The sequence below is a fragment of the Hevea brasiliensis genome, chromosome 4, assembly GCF_030052815.1.
Source record: "Hevea brasiliensis isolate MT/VB/25A 57/8 chromosome 4, ASM3005281v1, whole genome shotgun sequence".
Lineage (NCBI taxonomy): Eukaryota > Viridiplantae > Streptophyta > Magnoliopsida > Malpighiales > Euphorbiaceae > Hevea > Hevea brasiliensis.
Window position 1 is genome coordinate 95698000 of NC_079496.1, and position 22735 is coordinate 95720734.

Below are 22735 nucleotides of genomic sequence, written 5' to 3' on the forward strand. Positions count from 1 at the left end.
TATCATTAAGGACATGTACAAGATAGTGAGGAAGGACACAAGTGAGTTTCCCATAATAATGAGTTTACATCAAAGATCGGTCTCGAGTCCATTCTTATTTAACTAGTGGTATTCAAAATGATATCCTATACTGCATTTTATTTGCAAATTATATTATCTTAATGGATAAATTTAGTGAAAAAATTTATCAAAAGTTAGTATATTGGTAGAGAATATAATTAGCAGATAAAGAAGTGAGAAGAAATAGGAGACCCAAGATGACATGAAGAGATGACATAAAGAGAAATGGTTTCAAAAGACTTGCAAGTTTTAGATATTTATACAAATTTAGTATCTAACAAAGCACGAAAAAATATCTATATAATCGACCCTAACTATGATATTAAAGGTTATTGTATATCATTCCGCCATTAAACTAATATTTATCAATCAAATATTTCTCTCATAATAGATAAAGATTCAAACTTCAAAAAATTTCAAGTATACATATAAAAAAATATTAAAAAAAACTCAATAAAATTGTTAAATTTTACAGACATCTTCAAGAAATTAAAGAACTACAGTTCTTGCTGAAGTTCTCAAAAGGAGGGAGAGAGAGCCCTTAGGATTATTAATCAATCGTATCTATATCACAAATGATTTGGCATTTACATGATAATGAATGAAAAAATTGGTTAATACACAACTCAAAAGCAAAGGAGAAAAAAAAATACAAAACACAAAAAAGCTAAAAGCAGGTTATAAAACACATTCAATTAAAAAATAAAAAAATAATAAAAAAAAAACCTCAGTTTCTCAATCCTCAGCCATTAGTGATGTTGTATGAGATTTTAAGTATCACTGCCAAGGGAATGTTGAGAACATGACCCTGACTTCCAAAAAGTCCAATCCTTCCAAAGCTTGCAGTGGTGCTGTTCATAATTGCACTGAAGATTATATTCAGAACCTGTTTCTCTCCACTGGCAATAGAAAAGTGAGTTGGAGCCACCTTCACAGCCACCCCGTATGGTGCACTCCAACCGACACTATACGTCTCGTTACCAGCAATGTTAACCACTGTTCTTTGAACTGTTCTACATTGATCTAGCTTAGAAATTGTGACTGAGGGCAAGTTCAGGTCAGCACCATTGATGGTTGAATTATACATCCAACAATTTTGGCCTGTGTAGTTGAAGATCACAGGACCAGAACCATTAATGCCACACAGAAACGACATATAGTCATTATAACCTGCAAAACAAAGCACATAAGATCAAGCTAGAATAAGAAGCATTATGTTTATAATCAAATTAATATGCCAGACGAAGAGGGAGAAAAAAATACTTGTTTTTGCAAGGGCTAATGATAAAAGAAAATCCAAAAGTATAGACTTTTTTCCATTTGTGGCTGCTGCTTCTAAAATTATATGAGATGACCATGACTTTAACATACTTCTCTTCTAATCCATGTGCCCTCGATAACATGTCATGTTTGCATTAACTACTTTAAAGAGCTTTTTATGCAAATTACAAATTCTGCAATATGGCACTCCATGCTCACATTTTGATGGATGAATATGCTGATTTTAGCACACCCGTTAAATTAGCCATCAAGCGTGGTAGATTTTTTAAGTTAGTTGACCCTTCATATATTAGTATTGTTAATGCAATTCATGCTAAAATTTTAAGCCCCTTTTTACATCTTCATATCCAAGGAAAGAATAAAGCAAACCCAATAACTTCTTTTAACAAACACAGCAGGATCAGTAGTTCAGTACTCTCATGATTAGATTCTGATAGAAAAGCAAAAATTCCCATGTTCACTACTCTCATGATTAGATTCTGATAGAAAAGCAAAAATTCCCATGTCATGTACTCTCATGATTAGATTCTGATAGAAAAGCAAAAATTCCCATGTCATATATTATAAAAGCACATGTGATCATTGCAAATTGAAATTTAGCAGTTAGAGCATAGATGATAAATTCAGAATGACTTACTGGAATCAAAAATCAAACCGGGATCCAGAGCTGCTGTTGCATTTACAAAACCACTGCCCATATCAAATGGTGTTGCTGGAGACTTATTTAACTCTGGGTTGGCATAAGAACGTTGAGCCAATATTGGCCCGCCATTCTTGTCATATAAAGAAGCTGTTGTGGAGAGTGCTGAGGCTATTGCTGAAGGACTGAAATTGGGGAACCTTTGCTTAATGAGCGCAGCAAGTCCAGCAACATGAGGAGCAGCCATGCTCGTTCCGGACATCATTGCAAAGTTCTCACCTAGAGGATTAAGTTCATGTTATAAGGTAGGTGTTGCAAGTTATGTAAACCTTACCAGGAATCATTATTGTATAGTTTAATGTGCATGTATTTATACCTTGGAATTCTACAGAGTCAGTTCCAAGAGAACTCCAAGCTGCCCATATAAAATTTCCAGGAGCTACCAGGTTTGGTTTTAAAATGTCAGCATCATCAAGAAGACTGTCTTCAGGATCTGGTCCTCTAGCAGAGTAATACATAATGACAGGAGCAGAACTGTTGTAGTTAGCTTTCAGCCCACCAGAAATGCTTGCAACTGCCCCAAATCTAGTGATTTTCTTTGAGAATTCATCTCGCTCCAAAGAAGAATTATAGTATTTAAGTAAAATCTGCCAAAAGGATTATGAAAGCATTAGTAATTTCTCTCACAGCAAGTCTGTGTGTCTGTGAGGAAGTTTACTCATGAATGCATGGCTAAATCCAAGCCAATGTTTTCACAAAGCTCATTTTAAAAGAACAAGAAGGAAATGCCACCCATATGCTACCATTTAAACTGTGTTTGGAAGAGCATCAAAGTGGGAGGAAGGAAAGAGGGATATTTTTTTTTTCTTCATTTGGGAATGAGAAGAAAGCAGGAATCAAGAAAATGAGGGTGGAAAGTGGAATATGGAACCCACAGAAAATTCACTCCAATTTGAAAGGAAAGTGAAGGAAAATGTTAAACATTGACCATTTGCCCTACAAATTATTTTCTCAAGAAAAAATGTGAGGGAGAACAATATAATTTCACCTATTATAACAACTTTCTTTTCCTTCCCTTTAGAATTTTATCCAAAAAGTTAAAGAGAAAAATGTTTTTTTTTTTTTTTTTTCCTTTCCTCTTAACACCTCTCCTCCTGGTTTTCTTTCCCCTTACTTCTTTCCCCCTTCATATTTCTCTCGAACAGTGTTAAGAGATTTTCAGAGTGCAAACTAAGAAAAAGCATATGCATCTACTAGCACATACTGACATAAACAGAACCTTCACCTTGGAATCATCAGGGGATGAAATTATTATGCCAGACATCCTCATTGGAATTGGATTAAGCTGAAAGCCAATCACAAAAGGATCCATGTAGAACACAACACCAGTAGCACTGAGGTTTTTGGCTGTTTCTAAAGCTTGTTTGATGGTGGAGAGCCCAAGCACAAATCGAATTGAATAACTACATATCAGGAGTTTCCCTTGGACCAGATCCTGGTTGAAGTTGCTGGAATCTTGGCATTCACCCACATACATATCATCAGTAACTGTTGTGTCATTGTTCAAAGCATGAAGAGCAGATATCAACGTGTACATAGTATCATTATCCGTTCCCGCTGAAGAAAACAAATGTTAGTCTGTGTCTCCCTTTGGCATTAAGTATGAAACTATCAAGACCAGACTGATAATAGAATGATTAATAACAAAGAATGATGAGAAAATGTTGGAATGATGAGAAAATGTTGGGTTCAAAGTAATCTGTACACGAGTGTGATACTAAGTCCATGCTCTACATTCAAATGGACAAACCAAGACACGGACCATAAAAAATGCTGCAAGTGTGGCTGGCAGAATTAAACAGCTAATTCACATTCAATAACTACAAAACTCTTTTAGATTTTAAAAAAATAATTAAAAATAAATAAATAAACAAACAAACAACAACTTCTCAAGTAGAAACTCTACCAATAATTTTTTCTAAGTATATTTATTTGTTTAAATATAATTTTTCTTTGCCTATTCATAAAATATAAAGCATTGGTTGGGATTGTTGTGGTGCAACTTCACTTACCGTGCAAGATTGGTTGATAAGGTTTCCATCAAATCACTAAAGTACATCACACATCTAAACATTCAAAATGCCATTTTCCTTTTCTCATTAATAAAACCAAAATTGTAAAAACCTTTTTCTAATGTACAATCACTTTTGCAAGCAATCATGGATCATGCTTGTTGCTGCCTCACTGTTCACAAACAAGATCCCAAATTTAATTGGGTGAAAACTACAAAGGGATGGCTCTCAATTTATTTGGAATATTTATATGGTTAAGATCACTTTACAACCTCCTCCTTTTTTGTGCATTTTCTAGCCACATTTTTGTACATACAGAATCAAATTCAAAAGACTCAAATTCATCACATCATCAGTACAAGAAACTGATAAGAAATGAAGCAGCAACTTCAGATAATAAACTTACGTGCAAGTCCAACTCCAGTAATAGTTACATTGTTGCCAAGCGTTATAGAGTTAATATAGACTCTGTCATGACAAGCAGCACCAACAGTGAAGATCCATGGACTGAAGGAAGACATGCTCTTTGGCGATGGTCCGGTATTGCCTGCTGCTTGCACAACAAAAATGCCAGCCTTCACAGCTGAGAGCAAAGCCATGTCTATGGGATTAAAAAATGTGGCGAGACCAGGAGGGCGCCTGTTGGGAGTGATTGATAAACTTATAATGTCAACCCCATCCTGAGCTGCCTGCAAATGCACAAACATCAGTGTATATGCCCAAGGGTCCAAGTATGATCCCTAGAAATTGGCTAATTTTGTTTCTAAATATAAATAGTTTTAGCTGTGGTGCATACTAAATAAATACAAGCACATAGAAAAAGAAGTTGAATAAATAAATGCTAAATTTCAATTATAGTCGGGAAATAATTTAAGGAACTAATTCTGTTAGTCATCATTTATAAAAGTTAATGTGTTTCCATGTAGTATGACCCTCGCGATGCAACTTGTGCCAATCTAATACAAATTATTCTAATGGTTAAGAATTTCGTACTGGTTTCCTGCCTGTTTGGCATTGAGTTTGGAAGGCTGAAACTGCTTTTCTGAATAAAAGCACCATTTTAGATACTATTGAAAAAAGCATTTTGAAAAAATTAGTTTGTTATTTTAGTATTTTTATGACAAAAAATAATCAAATTTAATTTTTAATTATTTTTTAATACTCTCTAACTAGTATATTTAAAAAAGTGATTTTCTCAATAGCAGTCTCAACAACAATGCCAAACAGGCCTTTTATTGTGGTCACAAACATCAATTTGGTTTGTAAAGTTTAATTTTGTCACAATTACAGCAATATCATGTGATTCCAGCAAGAAACTGACTGGGAATCTAACATGCCCTACAAATCAGGATGTTGTAACATTAAAAATGAAGAATAGAACAAAAATCAAATTGAGGAAACCTTAATTTCTTTCTTGCTTTTGGAGTACCTTGAATGTTACTAAATTAAAGTTCAGTGACCAAATTTTGACAAATTGAAGTTTCGTGACCACAATAAAAATCATTGCAAAGTTTAAATGATCATTAGAATAATATACCCTCCAAATTGGAATGAGACAAGTGCAAGTTGCATCTCTTCAGTGCAAAGAGAATAGGCAATGGATGATTTTTAACTTTTAATGCTTAAACTTGTCTAGGAAAACACACAATATATGGTAGCAAGGTCCCAAAGAAAAAGACACCTTGATAAACAGTCATGTAGAAATTCATCAAATGCTACAGTGTTGTAGAAATGTCTTTACATCTGTATATGATCAATTTAACAGAAAGTGAATTGCAGAAACAAACCAATTATAATTACCTGGTCTATTGCAGCAACAACATCTGCAGCAAAGCCTCCAAAACTCTTATACAATGCCTTGTACACAGCAATACTGTGAAAGACAGGCTTGCAGTTAATACAAAAGTACCATTACTGCAGACAGACACATTATGAAGTTGAAATTTAAAAACAAGCAATTTCGCAAGAAATAATATAAAATATGAGTTTCCAGCTCTCTTTCTTGGTTGTGAGGATACCTAATAGCTCTTTCACAGAGTTTACCAAGTTAGCAATTTTCATAGTATACAAGTACTATTAAACTATGTATTTCTCATGAATTTAATTCATGCCATAGGCCTTAACCAATGCTGTCAGCTTAGTCAATGCATCAAAACAGTAATAGCAAATCAAACTTTGATATTAAGCAAGCATCAAGAAGTAATCATGATTTGTGCACTGTGATCTACTCATCCCCTCTATTTTAAATTTAAAGTTAGATCACATTTTAACTCTGGAATCCTTTGAAGGTGCCTATGAAAGTTACCAATCAATAACTTCATGACTTGGCCTGCTCAGCTAAAAACTTAGAAAGAAGTTCACATGAAACGGACAATAAGCCTAAAAGTTTCAAACAGAGCTCTATTCACATAAATCCTCATATTGCTAGTCACCATTCGCCAATAGGGTGGGACCTTAACTTTGCCAGCCAACACCAAATGGCTGGAAATGGCTCGATTATTTCAATATTCCTCTTTCCATGAGCACAAGCCGTAAGCCATAGGAATCATCAAAGTTATAGGAACCTCTGTCCATTTTAAACTTGCCTTCTTTCATTATTTTCATAGGACATTTCAGCCTAACACCACATAATTTAAGATTAAGCTAAGGAATAAAGGTTCTGCTTCACATTCCACCAAAAGTTCCTGCCATAACAAGCATTTCACTGTGATAATAGTGCTTGCAACCCAACACATGGTAAAGTGAGTGAATGCTGGTATTAGCTGAGCAATATTTATGCATTACTGCCACCGTGCCACCAGAAAGTTTTTGTCACATAGCAGATTTACATATTGCTAGAAAAAAATAACAATAGCAACAAAGAATTACTGTGAACGAGGGGCCATCCCACTTGCATTTCCAAAGTGATGCCCTGCAACAATCACCGGAATCCCATGGTTTCCCGCAGCAACAGAGGCTGTATGCCTGTAAATTATGGTAAGATTCATTAGCTGCCTTTTTAAGAATTTATTGAAAAATTGATATTGCCATACATATTGTGAAACAACGTGAGCTGGATTTAGAGGAGACAAACAGATTGGGTTATTTCGGGTTGCATTTTGATTTGGGTTACCAAATGGGTTGTTATACAAAAAAATATTTTGGGTCAATTTGCGGGTTACAGGTCATTTTGGGTCAAAGTATTATTTCAATTTTCGGTTCAAAATTTCGAGTTAATTATCAACCTAAACTAAACAGGTTGGCTTCAGGTCTGGTCATTGGGTTGACCCTCAGTTTTTTCGGTCATTTGGATTTTATGTAGGTTGAAACAGGTTATTGGTCGCTTTGCTGCCAGGGGTTGCCAGGGGTTGGGTCAAGTCATATTTTGCCAACTCTAGCTGGATTCCAATGATTATTATTAATTCATTATATCATCATTATCACCACAAAAGATCGTCTACAGCATTCAATAATCAGTTATAACAACCTCCTGTGATCACAAACTGAAATAATTTTACATATGGGAATAATGCAATCAAAGACAATGAAAAAAAAAGATACCCTTTTTTTTTTTCACTGGAAAAAACTGAATATGATGAAAAAACATTAGTTTGAGAGACAATTACAACTATATTACAAAGAAAAGCTTGCAATGAAAACACTCTTTTCCGCATCATATAGCTCACTAGATTAATAGAAATTTAGAATATTGAGGAGAAAAAATTTCATGGGAATTGGGAAATGAGAGAATCAAGATGGATGACGATACTCATTACAAGGAGTTGGCCAAGGGAAAGGGTAAAAAAAAAGAAACCAATTACTGCTACAAACTAGACATAAAAATTGGATCTACCCCCCGAAAATCATCAAAATTTGGCTCAATCAAGGCATTCATGCTTTATATATATATATATATATATATATATATATATATATATTCCTTATCTCACTAGTCTCCTAGCTAGGGAACTTGTCTGCTAGGGAATCAGAAAACTTACAGCAGTCTTAAAAAGATTTTGAGTTGAGTAGACTGACTTCCAAAGTTATAATCATGCTTTCTCAAGAGAGAGATAGAGAGAGATAATGCTATTAAGTTTGTAATAAAGATAATTGGAAACGTGCACAACTATGACAACTGGAACAAGTAGAATCAATAAACTAATGAAAAACCACACTTACGTGCCATGGCCATCACCATCAAAGGGTGAAGCATAATCCTGAGTAGAATTGAAAATTCCCCTGGTGATAGCAGAAGCTGCAAAATGGCGGGCTGCAATAAGCTTCCTATTGCACGAACCAGAAGGGAAGTCTCGAGTAACCTCACAAATACCGGAAAAATGACTAGGGACTGGATATGAGTTCTTAGAAAGATCATCAGAAAAACTAGGGTGAGTTGGATCAATGCCAGTATCAATGAAACCAATCACAATTCCTTCACCAGCAGTTTCATATCCGCCTTCCTTGAGCCATGCCCCTTTTGGCAGACCCAAGAACTGTGGAGTATGGGTGGTTGCTGTTCTAACAGAGAAATCCAGAACCACATTTGCCACTTCTCTCCTCCTCGAAAGCTTGTCCGCCTTAGAAATTGGCCGGGACAAGAAAACGTCAGGTAATTTTCTTTTCACAAGGACAAAAAATTTCCATCATATGGTCAAAAGTTGGAAGGGAATTTATGATTCAAAAAAGCAACTAAAAAAGCAGCACACAACTATTACTTTTGCATTTACAGGTTCTGTTACCAATAAATTACATTAGAGAAGGAAAAAGAAAAAAAAAATTGCAATGATAGCACTGCTATGGGTTACCAGCATAATCATGGTCATAGCATGATAGTGAATGATGATGCTGCATATACCTGTTGTGAGGTAACAAGAACAGCAAATCCATTGATCAAGTAGTGATAACTGTACAGCTTCAGATATTTCTCTCCCCTCAATACCCTCCTCAATAATGAATCATGAACTCGAGTTATATAAGAATCAGAACTCTGATGAGAAATCCATTTGTTCCTAAAATAGGGGGCAAAAAAGTAATTAAAAGCCTAATTAGTCAAGCTTCTTTCAGCTTGGCCATCTTCCTGAAAAGGCCAAATATTAACATCACTGGCAGTGTCAAGCATAATTAAAACTATACCCAGTTGGTGAATTTTTTTTAAGCATAATCATAAGTACTTTCAGTGAATTATCGATAAATAATACACAAACAAAAATCTAAACATAGTGAAGCCCTCATCAATTCAAGCTTTATATTCTCATTTAAATCCCATCAATTGAGACAATGGTCAATTAGTAATGGAAGAGAAAAGTTCAAAAGAAAATATAACCCAAAAAAGTTTTAGATTATTTGCTTACGAAAAATAAATAAATATGAAAGAGGAAATTCCAAATTTCCCGGCAGACAATTTCCATAGGAAACCCCACATAAGGGAGCAAAAGGACCCCATAACAGTTGAAACTTTCAACAGTCAATGACAAGAAACTTCCAATTCAGCATTTTGCTAGTTCTTTTATTTGAGAACATAAAATAGATAAATTAAGGGGGCAAAAGGGAGGAGACACCAAAAAAACTCAGTACAAATCCGCAAGCGACAAAATCACCGATAAAGCAAACCAAAATTTATTCACCATTATCATAGAAGCATCAAGCACAATAATTTCATAAAGCTAAAAACATATTAAGAAACACATTCAAGTAGTTAGAAACAAAGCAATTACTAAAAATTAAAAGAGGTAAGAAATTTGTACCTCGGTCCGTGCAGGTTTTTTCGTCTATGAGGAGAACCATGGTTGAACACGTTAGTTTCCTTTTTGAGCTCTCCATAGTAGTGAGCAGCAGGAGCTTGTTTAAGGGTCACAATGTACACAGCTGTAATTGAACTATCAGAATCATTCTGACACAAAATGCCCACAAACAACCCCAAGCAAAAAACCACCAATAATTGCACCCAGTAAACGCGGTCCATTAAAAAACAACTGAGTGGGAACTAAAACAAAATTCCCAGAAACCAAATACCACCAAGATGAACGAACAATCACAAGCTTCAGCCTTTAAGTCTTCAACAACTCGTATACTCCCACCAGCCTTTTCTCCAACAAACAAATATTAAAGAAAACCCAGAAATGCAGAGACCCTTCAGTGGAATTGGGAAACAGCTGCAAAGAAGAAAAGTTGCAGAGAGAGAGAGAGATGTATATGCCCGTCAAGCACCCATGGAGGAGGAGTGAAATGACACAGAAAAACAGGGGTTTTAGTGGAGAGAAAGTGCCCTTCTGTTCACTTTTGAGATAGAGAGAGAGAGAGACAGAAATAGATTAGAATATTAATAGGAAGAGCATAGAGAGAATCTGCAACTTTTCTTGGGTGGTGTGAATATGAACGTTTGGTTTTAATAAAAAAAAAGCTCTAAGAAATACAAGAAAAATGAACGTTTTTCTTTTGTTTTTTTCTCTTTTCTGACTGTTGGGCATTTTTGTGTCCTCTACTTGATAATTGAATTTTCCTTTTTTTTTAATCAAAATGTATTTTTTTAATCAAATGAAATAATATATATATATAATACATTATTTTAAATTAAGAAATAAAAATATAATTATTTAATGTGAACGATTTGACACTTTTATTAGATCAAATGTTAAATTATTATAATAAAAAAGATATTGATTAAAATAGTTTTATTTCAATTGATTCAGTATTAATTTTAATTTATTGAGTTAAAATGCTTATAAAATATAAATAAATAAAAACATAATTGATTTCCCATGTCGGCAAACTTGAAAATTATACAAAAATAGAAATTAATTTTAAAAATACATTTAATTGAGCAAATTAAAAATGATAAATCTTATATATATATATATATATATATATATATATATATATATATATATATATATATATATATATATATCCTTCCATGAATTTTTAGCCAACTCGTTTATGAAATTTTAAGAGATAAATATAAATTAATTGCTTCAAGTAATGTGATAAAAAAAAAAATAAATAGTAAGAATGATATGAAAATGATAAAATAAATAGATTAAGTTCATATTTTTCATATTATTTTAAATTTTATACTTTGCTATATAAGATAAAATAATAAATTTATTTGTTAATTAAGTTAATTTCTAAAATTATATATATATAATAGAAAAAAAGAAAAATGAAAGAAAACTCATTTTTATTCCTGAATTTTTTTTTTTTGAAAATAAAAGAGATAATATTAATAAAAGTTCTCTAATTTTGTTTATTTTTAAATTTTAGTGCAAATAATTCAAATTTTTATATTTAAGTTTAAATTAGTCCTTTCATACGGCAGTAATTAACTGATTACTATTAAAAATAATAAAAAATAAACTTATGCAGTATTTTTATAGGAAAGTATTAATTTAAGTTAAAATAAAAAATTTTAAATAAATTAGATTAAAATCTTAAAAATAGACAAAATTTTAAAAAAAAATTCTGAAACGAAAATGAGCTTTTGCCTGGAAGATGAAAATGATTGAAGAAGAATGGACAATGGGCCTTTTATTTTTTGCTTTGTTTTTTTCTTTATAACGTTCTAATTCTTTCTATGACTACCCGTGACCCTCTCTATATCTCTATTATAATAAAATATAATATATAATTAATTGTGGCGGTGCTTTGGGACGGTTAGTGGCTAGTGACTCAATCACAGTCGCACCCTTTGTTTATCTATGCTGAAAATAAAATAAATAAATAAATCCTTATTCTGTTTTTCCTACTTTGTGATGATAATAAAAAAAAATCTTGAAAAAAAAAGAATGTTTTATTTATTAAACTGTTAAACTTTTATTGCTTTATATTATATTTAGATTTTTATTAAAATTAATGTTAACACTAATGCTATATTTGGATTAAATCTTATGTATTTTTATTTGGATTAAATGCATTATTTGAATATTTTAAGACTCCATTTATTTTAAAAAATTATTTTTTATATTTTTTTTTAATGTTTAGGGTTATTTAAGAAATTTAGTTAAAAATAAATAAATTAATGATCAAAGAAAAATAATATCAAAATAAAAGAAAATAACTTTTTATTTTTTAAATCAAAAGTCATTTTCTTAATCTCAATTTATTTTTCAACTTTCGTGATTATTGACTTGGTTAAATTTTATGAATAAGATATAAAATAAAATGTTTTTTAAATAATTTTTATAAAAAATATTTTAAATTATTTTTCATGAAATAAAATGAGTCTAAATAAAAATAAATTTGAATTTCATCCAAATCCATATATTTATCATAAGTTTAAAAATTAATGATTTAAAATAAATACTTTTACCTTAAACTATACATTATATCACAATTTCTAGATACTTTTATGAAATTTTCTTAATTAGCTAAATAAAAAATTTATAAATTTTAAATTTTAAATCTTAAATCAAACACTTAAAATCTAAATTTCAAATTCGTTTAAAATTTTAAATTGTGTAAATTTTACTGATAGTTAATTAATTTAGAACATAAATAATTTGACTTAAAGACTCAATAAATAAAATAAATAAAATTTAAGAGCGTCAATATGGTTTTTTTTGCCTTGCTTTTGACGCCCTCTTTTTAGTTTCTACTAATAATTTAATGTTTAAAGTTTGATTTTGGATAGTATGATAATTATAAAATAATTTTCATATCATAATTATAAATAAATATTCAATCAAATGAATAAATATTCAATCATTATTATTATTATTATTATTATTATTATTATTATTATTATTATTATTAACAATAAAACACTCATAATATTTTTATAATTATATCAGTAGATATTTAATAATTTTTTCCAAACTCATCCAAAATATAATTAAAATCCAAAATATTTATTATTTATATATCCCTTAAATTTAATTTTTCATTGAACATACACATATAGACCTAACATTTTCAATCAAAAATTATGAAATAATGAATTTATTTTCTATTTTTATTTAAAAAGCTTATATTTAATGGTATATTAGGGGGAAAAAAAAAAAGAAAAGGCTACATGGATTAGGTATGTTTAATGGTGGGAACAATAATTAACTTTAGTGAAAGTGGTGGGTCATGCCATGATTAGCTTGGTCGTCAACCTTTGAAATAAAAAAATAGACGTTGGTGAATGGTGACCCTCTCATGCCATCGCATAGCACTTCTCAAAAAGAAACTGATTCTACTATCATTTAGAATCAACCTCTTTTCTTTTTCATTCATTGCCTTGCCACCACCATGTGACTACATGAGAAAAAGGAGACGGTTGCTTTTTATATTATTTAATTATGTATACATATCAAATGATAAAAAGCTATAGCAGGAGAATCAAATAGATCTCAACCGTTCATTAAGCAAATTTGCAACAAGTGAGTGATAGAAGTAATGCAAGTCATGTAAACCAAGTATTTTCATTCCATACAAGTTGTTTGACAAGTAATACAAGTCATTTAGCTATCTTTGCATAGTTTAGTCTATTTAGGCATACTTAGGAAAGGCTGACTAGCATTCCATATGAGCTGGGGAAAGAAAAGTAGTAGTCCCCGCTAACAATAATCCAATGACACTTGACTCAACATCTTAATTTTTTTTTTTTAAGTATAATTAGTTTCTATGAGTCTCAATTTCAAAACCTTATAGTTCTGGAGATTACTTCAATATTATTAAATTAAAACTCAACTTCCATGAAAGCCAATGAATTTATGCAGAAATTGCATTTTCCTAATATAGCTCTGCTGATTCAACAAGCTACATCCAAAGAAACCATAATCCTACCTAGTGGACTATCATCTGCCAAAAAATGAAATAAAGAGGATGGTTTGGTTCTGCTCTTTGGTTTTCAGTCCAACTCTTGTTAACATGTTTAAAGAACAATCAATTCCACTACTAATATATTAATGTAATTTAACTTTAATTACAAAATAGGACTTCTGTAGTTGATGTTAAAAAGTGATCCAAACATAAGAATTCGTAATTGATGTTAAATAGTTTTTTTTTTTTTTAGTAATGTGAATTTGTTTGTAGTTAGTGACAAACGGAGGTAGGGACCAAGGTAGACTCTCGCATCCATGTGATTTTAATTTTTTTTAATTATATAGTAGTAATTTCTCAAAAAATAAATATATTTTATTAATGTCAATTAGATTTTCATGAAACATCAAACCTCTCTAGAATTTTAAAAGTTTTTAAGGGTTTAATAATAATTTTATCCAAAATGTTTATTACCTCATTGAAAGAAGGATACCAACAATGAAATAAAAATCTTCTAGCCAAAAAAAACTACAAATTGTTATTGTCTCTTGACCTCTTAGTTTTCAATAGTTATGGATAGAGAGAGGGGCCAATGAGGCATTGGGCCCTAAGATTTTAAAGTTTTTTAGGTGTATAGTGGTATTTTCTTAATAGATGGGAGTTTTTTCTTCGTCAAAGAGTTAATCAAAAGTTAAAATTGTAGATAAAGACTCTTAAGAGTGAGGGTTTTTTACTTAATAGAAATAAGGTGGAATATATACAGTATGAGTTTAACTCCTGTAAAAGTAATGAAGGTGAAACTCGTTTGTATGGAGTTTTGGTGTCCAAATAAAATAAATTAAAATATGTAAGTTCTATCACACAGAAGAAAATAGTTTAGATAGGGACGTAATTCATATGAATAACCACCTTCGTTAGAAAATACATATATTTAGCACATATTGGTGACAAAAATGAGAGATGGTTGATTAAAATGATTTGGTTATGTTTAATATAGAGAATCAAATATCCTAATAGGAAAGGAAGTATGATAAGTTAGTAAGAGAATGAGGGAGGAAGGGGGAGATCTAAGATAACGAGGAGGAAAGTAATATAAAATGATTTACAAGGTTTGGATAATGATACAGACTTAGTGTCCAATAAAGCTAGATAACAAAAAAATATTTATATAGCTAACTTTAACTAATTTGGAATTAAAATTAAATTGTTATTTTAGAATAGTGGTAGTTCTCAAAAATCAATATTCTTAGTACTATCAATCAAATTTTGATAGGCCTTTGAGTTATAAAAGCTTTTAGGGGTTATTAGTAATTTTATCCATATTTTATACTGTCTTATTGAAGCCACGATACCAATAGTGAAAACAAAGCCTCTTGTTAAGAAAAAGAAAAATTACAAACTATCATTTACTCTTGATCTCTTTTTATCCATAATTCTATTTTACCATTTTTCTCTTCTAATAAAAACACAATCACTAATTTTTATTCTTTAAAATTTAAATTATTAAACAAAATCATCAAAGGAAAGTGTAATACAATATCTTTTCATTTCTTTTTCTTTTGTCACTTTAAAATTTTAGCGGTTTCTTTCTCATAATCTCATTATTATTATTAGAATCTTTGCTTTGTTGAAATTTCTTCACACACATTAGGAAAAAAGTTTCTTTTTTTTTGTCTTTAATAATATTAGAAATTAAAATCATGTCATTTATTCTATTTAATTCATAATTTTATTTAAATTTTCTTTTCATGATTTTTTTGAAAAAATTAGAGATAAATTTAAAAAATTTTAGGCCATTAATATATTTTAAATTCAATAATTTATTAACATTTATTGTATTTTTGAATTAACAATAATTCCATTTAATTTTTAGCTAGCATATTTCGTTAAAAAATTAAGATATTTATTTTTGTTGCAATATTCATTTAATTTTTTTTTTCATTTTTATAGTTATCAAACAATAAATCACATATTTGATAAATATGGTGCGGAAAAGGTCAGATTGAAAGAATAATAGAGGTAGGTAAATGTGAATACATAATCCAATCTTAATTAAGCCTCCGTTTGTTTCACAGAAAATATTTTTCTAAAAAATATTTTTTACATTTTTTAAAATTTAGGACACTCAGGAAAACTGATCAACAAAAATTATTTTCCTACTTAATGGGAAAACTAAGTAGTTAAAGGAAAAATTAAGTCATTTTTAAGGAAAATGACTTCCATTTTTCACAAGAGGAAGTTATTTTCCTTTTTTAAAATTTTGGTAATTTTATTAAAATGTGAATATACTTATACATATATGAAATAAATATATATAATTAATTTAACATTATTATAAAACAATAGAAAATATTTTCATGCAAAATATTTTTTTATGGAAAATATTTTCTATATACACGTTATTTTCCATGAAACAAACGAAGCTAGTCCATTATTTAAATTTATTTTAATTAAAAAATAAAATTTTATTTATAAATAGCCATTCCTTATTTACAATAAAACTAATCGCTATACAATAGGTATTTGATTTGAGTAGTTTTACACTTTTATTCTTTAAATGAGATCGAGTATTCAATCCTTGTAAATAAAGATGATACTCATTGAAATAACTTCACCCTTTAGTGAGCTGACCCAACACGAACAGAAATACAAAAAGAGTCATTAAAATATTTTAATGACGTTATTCTCCTTTTTGGAAACTCAAATTTTATAAGAATTTCTGTAACACCCTCCCGGTAGCAACTCCGTACATTCTACTATTACGGTGACCAGTGTCGGTCCGGACAGCTAGAACGTCCGGAAAAATATTTAAACTAAAGAGAGGAACCATAATTAACTCAAATATTAATAAGAAAAATTTAGAAAAAGTTTTAGAAACAAAATATAACCAAGTTAAATGAGCCAGTGCCCTAGCGATGGGTAACCTAGTGAGAAGTTGCGATTCTTGCAACTAAGAGCCCTAGACCCGGGGGAAAAATTATAAAATAATTTTTGAGACTCCAGAGAAGGGTCATTGAGGTTTTTATGGCATTATAATGCCAAGGAAATGCTTAGAAAAATTTTTCAATCGGTACAGACAATTTTGGCCCGGTAAGCCAAATGGAGGGCATTTTGGTCATTTCATCTTCAGAGATAATTTTTGACCAACTTGTCCATTTATGCAAGTGAATTATATGACATAAAATATAAATAAATATTAATAAAAATTTATTTAAAAATGAATAAGCAATAAAAGAAAAGTAAATGGAAATAATGGGATTTATTACCTCATGCTTATGTAAGCATGAGGTAATTAAAAATGCTATGGCCAATCACATTAAAGCAAGACAATTAAAATTCAATAAAAAGGGATAAATGAGGCAGAATTCTAGAAAATTTCAGCAGCCCTTTCTCTCTTCAAAAACGTCACCCATGCTCTCCCATTGTCCACCATTGCCAAGCTTTACCAAGCTTGATTTTCTTGGTTTTTACCCAACTAAAGCCTAAGTTCCCAACACAAATTCTTGTTCTTTCCGGTTAGTAAAGCTTTTGGGAGCAAAAAGAAATCAAAAGGAAGAGTTCTTACAAGCTTGAGATTAGCTCCATTAAAGGTTAGTGTCAATTAATGCTTTAAACTTGTATATGCATCATTAGGAGTGTGAATTGATCCATTGATTTTATGTGTTTGAAAAGTTGAAATGGTAGAGCTAGGGTTTGGACCAAAAATTGAGATGTTGATCATGTGATGATGGAAGTAGGCTTTAATGGTCAATTAGTGACCATTTGGTTTGGTTTGAACCAAAAATGAAGTGAATTGGGTTGTGGGATTTGAGGTTGGAGTGGCTGCCTTGTGTGACCTGCAGGTGTGGTTGTGAGTCCAGCCTGTTTGGACAGCCATAACTTGAATTGTAGAGGTTCAATTGGTGTTTGGCCAATTGGACATGAAACTAGACACATAATGGCACAACTTTGATGAAGAAACCATGCCCAGAAAACCAAACCAACTTGACCAAAAGTTTACCCTAATTCGGGTGACCTGCAATCTGCCTGGGCAAAATGACCAAATGAACAGTATTTGGTCATTTAGCCATAACTCAATGTAGCAAGGTCCAATTGACCTGAAATTTTACCAACAACAAGGTGACATATAGACCAACAACTTTCATGAAGAAACTTGACCCAAATTATGACCATAACTTAGTCAAATTGCCAACCAAACTTAGGTTACCAAATCTGACAAAACCAGTTTTGCCCAGATTTTTGGAATCTGACCAATCCGGCCAGTTATGGTTTTTAGGCCATAACTTGAGCTACAAAACTCCAAATGGAGTGATTCAAAAAGGAAATTTAACTAGACAAAATGAGGAACAACTTTCATGTTTACCATTTTTCCAAATTCCCACTACAACAGTAACTAATAGAACAGTAAACCCAAGGCTTGAAAATTGAAAATTCTGTCCAATTCACATTAAGCTTAGAGATGGTATTGGCAACCAATACCAACAAGTTTAAAATGCAAAATGTGGTATGTTGATGATATTTAAACTAAATTACCTATTTTTAATGCAAAAGTCAACATTTTGGTTGACTAATGAAATGAATAGTGGTCATAAAAATTTCAATTTCAAAGAATTACACAAATTAAAAGTGTTAAATGCCCTAGTAGGCCTAATGTGATTGGTTTGGATAGGTTGGCATGCCAATAGGGTTCTGTTAGCAGTACTGCATATGGCTTTATACCATTCTGTATTTCATGGCTTCCCATGCCATTCTGTGACATAATAGCCTTTGGCTATGATAATGAGTTATTATACTCGGGTTTAATCCCCGATAATTATCACAGCTTATTAGCTGTTCTGTTGCACACCGGGAGACACAATGTGACCGATGGTGTGATGGTCCGAGGTACTTAGTACCCAGTATCAGTTTACCCGTTTATCCAGTCCAGTCAACTAGTGTAGGTTACTCGGGCAGTATTTATAAAATTTACCAAACTTTAATCGAATAATATTGCAATAAATATTTGAAATTTAGTCCACCCAAAAATGTAAATATACATTTTGCATACATGTCTTATTTTATTTTATTTTATATTGTCACCACTAAGCAGAATTGCTTAGCGCGTCGCTTTTGCCACGCGCAGGTACTGGAGACATAGCTGGGGAGTCCAGCAGACCTCACACAGGGTGAGCCTTCATATCTGCACTCAGAGTTCAGAGTCACCTCACATTGCAGTGCATTTGGTAGGACATTAGGCCATTTTGATATTTTGATATTTTGTATTTTGTAACCTTCTGTAATGTATATTATAAATTCATGTAATTATACTTTTGATGTAAATATCTATGAAATATGTTCAGTAATAAATTGAACATTTTTTTTATTGAGTTGACTGTGGTTTGAATTTAATTGAATTTTGAGATATTGAAGTGAATTGAGAAATTGTTGAGAATATATTGGAGGTTGATTGAGAATAATGTGATGATATTATTGGGAGTGTTTTTAACAGGTTCAGAAGAACTGTTTTTCCAATTTATAGCCGGCACTTTGTCGGATTTTCTATAAAATTTACGAAAAAATTTAGTTTTATCAAAAATTATAAATAAATGAATTAACAAGGATTAATTGAAATTGAAACATGAATTGGTGTTCCGACACACTGAGTGGCATAACTTGCTCGGCTACACTGTAGACGGGTAAGGGGTGTCACAATTTCAATTGATTTCTTTTAAATTAATTTTAATATTTTAAATAAAAAAAATTAATTTTAAAATAAATAGAAATTAAGTATGATTATAAGTTTAATTTGAAATTTTTTAAATAATTTATTGTAGAAACCTATATTTTTATTAATTGAAAATCACCACCATTATCAGTGCTATAATGTTCTGTGAGCTTAAAATCATGTGATATAACAAATATACCTTATAAAATTATATTAAATTGCAACCCAAAGAGTGAGATGGGATAGTAAGGATCCTTTCTCTCTTAACCAGTTATCAAGCATCCTTAAAACTTAGGATGGAGCATTTTGTCTACCTTTGTAGACCTGCCAAGCATAAATTCGGATTAGTCAAACCAATAGACTTTGGATACCGAGTGGCTTCTACCAAAAAGAAAATTATATTAAATTGCAATATTTGAATAACAATACCCTTATCAATCTTTTAAGGATCATAAGCTCTCATAATGAAGAAAAAAAAAAACTCATATATATATATATATATTGAAAGAGGACAAATCTCTCATTAAAAGAAAAATAATAAAACAAAAAATTTTAAAAAAATGAATAATAATGAAAGAAATTTAATAAAATACTTTAATTTATGGAAAAAAATAGAATAAAAAGAGGCTTTACCAACGTGAAAATGATATATAACAATCTTTTAAAAAATTACTAATTAAATATTTAATTCTTCATTATCTAAATTTATTAATTAAAAACAAAAAGTACATATTGCCTAACAAAAGAAAAGATTCAATAAAAATGCCAAACAGACTAAATATTCAGCTATATTCTATAGTTGAGCTCGCAAAGGATCTTCATCATTGACGGATATTGTTGTTTAAAATGGTTTGGATATATATAACAAAGAAGTATGGAAATGTAATAGGTTAGCGGAAAATAGGAAGGTAAGATGATGAGCACAGAAGTATCAAGTAGATATTTGTATATAACATGGTTTTGTAAAGAGAAATTTATTATTTGATTCTTGAGTTTTAAACGCTATTATAATTTAATTTTTATATTTTAAAAATTAAATTATTTAGCTCTTTACATATGTTTCCATCAAAATCAAAGTCCTTCCATCCTTAGTTTAAGTGAAAAGACAGATTCTTTATTCAATTAAAGGAAATTTATTATCCTGAAATTTGATCAATATTACGATTTAGTTTCTGTATTTTAGAAATTGAACGATTTAGTCTCTCACTTATATTTTTTGTTCAATTAAAATTAATTATTATCAAATAAATTAATTTTTTTTCTATTTTATAAAAATAATTCAAGAAAAAATTTTAATAAGAACAAAGTTAATGGGAAAAAAACACAAATTCTAATAATTTCAACAGGTATTAAATGCAGAGACTAAATCGTTTAATTTCAAAAATACAAGGATCAAGTTGTAATATCGATTAAAACTTATGAATCAAATAGTAAATTTTCCTTAATTAAATAAAATAGTATGTTTGTCTTTTTACTTAAACTAATGACAATACTAAATAAAATGACCTTTTATTTTGATGAAAATATAAGTAAAATATTAAATTGTTCAATTTCTCAAATACATAGGCCAAATCGTAATATCAATTAAAATTTAGAAATTAAATAATAAATTACCCTTTTGTTAAAGGGTGTGTTATTTCTATCCTATATATATATATATATATAAATTTGTATATGAGGATGGAGGAAATTTGTTGAGAATGTTGTGCTCCAGTTTCAGTCTTTTAAAATAACTGCTACTCATCTGTGGCTGACATTTTGTTTTTTCCTATGGGTTGACCTAATTGGATATGGAAAAGCTATTAGGTGACTTACAACTAAACCAAACGATCTCAAAGCATTAAGCATTGATTGTTAACAACAAAGAGGAAAAGACAAGAGGGGAGATGCAAGGAGAGAAGAGGATTGAGAAAGATGAGATTTACTATAGCAAGTATATTAAGTGTAGGGTATATTACTTTTTTTTTTTTATTATCTCTAAGTTTTATTAAAATTAATACGTCTCTTGATTTTTAAAAGTCAATAGTTTAGTGGTTTAACCTCAATATTTTGACTATGTCAAGCTGAAGGTTCTTTCATCTAATTTTCTGTTAATTATTTGAGAAATGGCTAAATTACCCTTAAAGATAAATTATTTTTTCAATCTTGAATTATTTCAAAATTGACTCATATCCCTTAATTTTTCAAAAATCAATAGTTTAGTCCATGTATTTTGAGTTTATCAAACTCAAAAGAAAATATATAGTTCTAAAATATGGGCAGAAAAATTTTCAATTTAATAGAGTTAAATACATGGATTAAACTATAACTATCGATTTTTAAAAATTGAGGGACCGTGTGTTAATTTTGACACAGTATAAAGATGAAAAAGTAATTTACCCTTAAGCATAATTTATGAGGTAGTTGGATGTAAAGAAGGGTAGATGGTGATCATTTCTTAAAAAATAAATCGTTCCGGCTAGTTGTTTTCAATTAGGATCATAAAGAAAATCCCTAGTACAATACACAAGACTACTCCTTTGCAAAGGATATTACCCTATGGCTTCCTTTTAAATAAATTATTAAAAAAAAAAATTGAATTCTCACACAATTATACTTGATTTTTATTCTTTTTAAAATGATTTTTTTTTTAAGTTAAAAAGAATTGAGTTAGAGGCTAATGATATATGGATACAAATGTCATTAAATATTAGAAAAGTAATTAGAAAGGTACTTAGAGAGTCTAGAGGACATAGATCACCTCAAAAGAGAAATGGTGGTGGAATGAGAAAGTACAAAAAGTAGAAAAAGAAAATGGTATAAAAAATTATGTAAGTGTGATAATAATGAGACTTATGAACAGTACAAGATAGCAAAGAAAGAGGCAAAAAATTCGGTTAGTCAAGTAAGAGCGCAGACTTTTGAAAAGTTATATTAGAAACTTGAAACTAAAGAAGAGGAAAAAGATATTTATAGATTAACAAGGAGGAGAGAAAAGAAATGTCAAGATCTCTTCTTTCATTCCAATAACAAAATTGATAAAAAATAAATCAATTGAATTGAATTCTTATAAAATTTTAGTTTCCAAACAATCATTACAAATGGAATCCTGTCAACCAACCCCCTATGGCTATGAGACCTAAGCATACATTTAGTAGTCTAGCAGACCTGTAAGAATTTTGAACCCAACATTCCCCCTCATGTTTCAATTAGATATATAATAATAAAAATGAAGGAGAAAAATTCTCCCTAAAGGATAACTGCCAGTTTTTTTTCCCC

The 22735-nt window shown here is 30.3% G+C and overlaps 1 protein-coding gene across 2 annotated transcripts; it reads right to left on the reverse strand.

Annotated features, from left to right (window-relative positions):
* Positions 1-510: 510 nt before the first annotated feature.
* LOC110649659 (subtilisin-like protease SBT2.2) lies at positions 511-10378 on the reverse strand. Of its 2 annotated transcripts, none has more exons than XM_021804326.2 (10): positions 9777-10378; positions 8888-9041; positions 8212-8609; positions 6922-7017; positions 5854-5926; positions 4460-4742; positions 3267-3598; positions 2358-2628; positions 1979-2260; positions 511-1230 (listed from the first exon to the last, which is right to left on the reverse strand). In XM_021804326.2, the coding sequence occupies exons 1-10, from the start codon at positions 9992-9994 to the stop codon at positions 803-805; spliced, it is 2535 nt and encodes an 844-aa protein (XP_021660018.1). In that variant the 5' UTR covers positions 9995-10378; the 3' UTR covers positions 511-802. The 2 variants fall into 2 exon arrangements, with proteins under 2 accessions (XP_021660018.1, XP_021660019.1); XM_021804327.2 differs by having other exon boundaries at positions 8212-8649; positions 9777-9917.
* Between the last annotated feature and the right edge of the window lie 12357 nt (positions 10379-22735).

Bases quoted from the DNA above. Each gene is read 5' to 3' on its own strand.
- LOC110649659 (XM_021804326.2), bottom strand. From the start codon at position 9,994: ATGGACCGCGTTTACTGGGTGCAATTATTGGTGGTTTTTTGCTTGGGG. The intron at 5,927-6,921 runs GTAATTCTTTGT...TGTCTTTCACAG, and splicing joins GGGATGGCCCCTCGTTCACA to TATTGCTGTGTACAAGGCAT. The intron at 4,743-5,853 runs GTAATTATAATT...GTGCATTTGCAG, and splicing joins TTGTTGCTGCAATAGACCAG to GCAGCTCAGGATGGGGTTGA.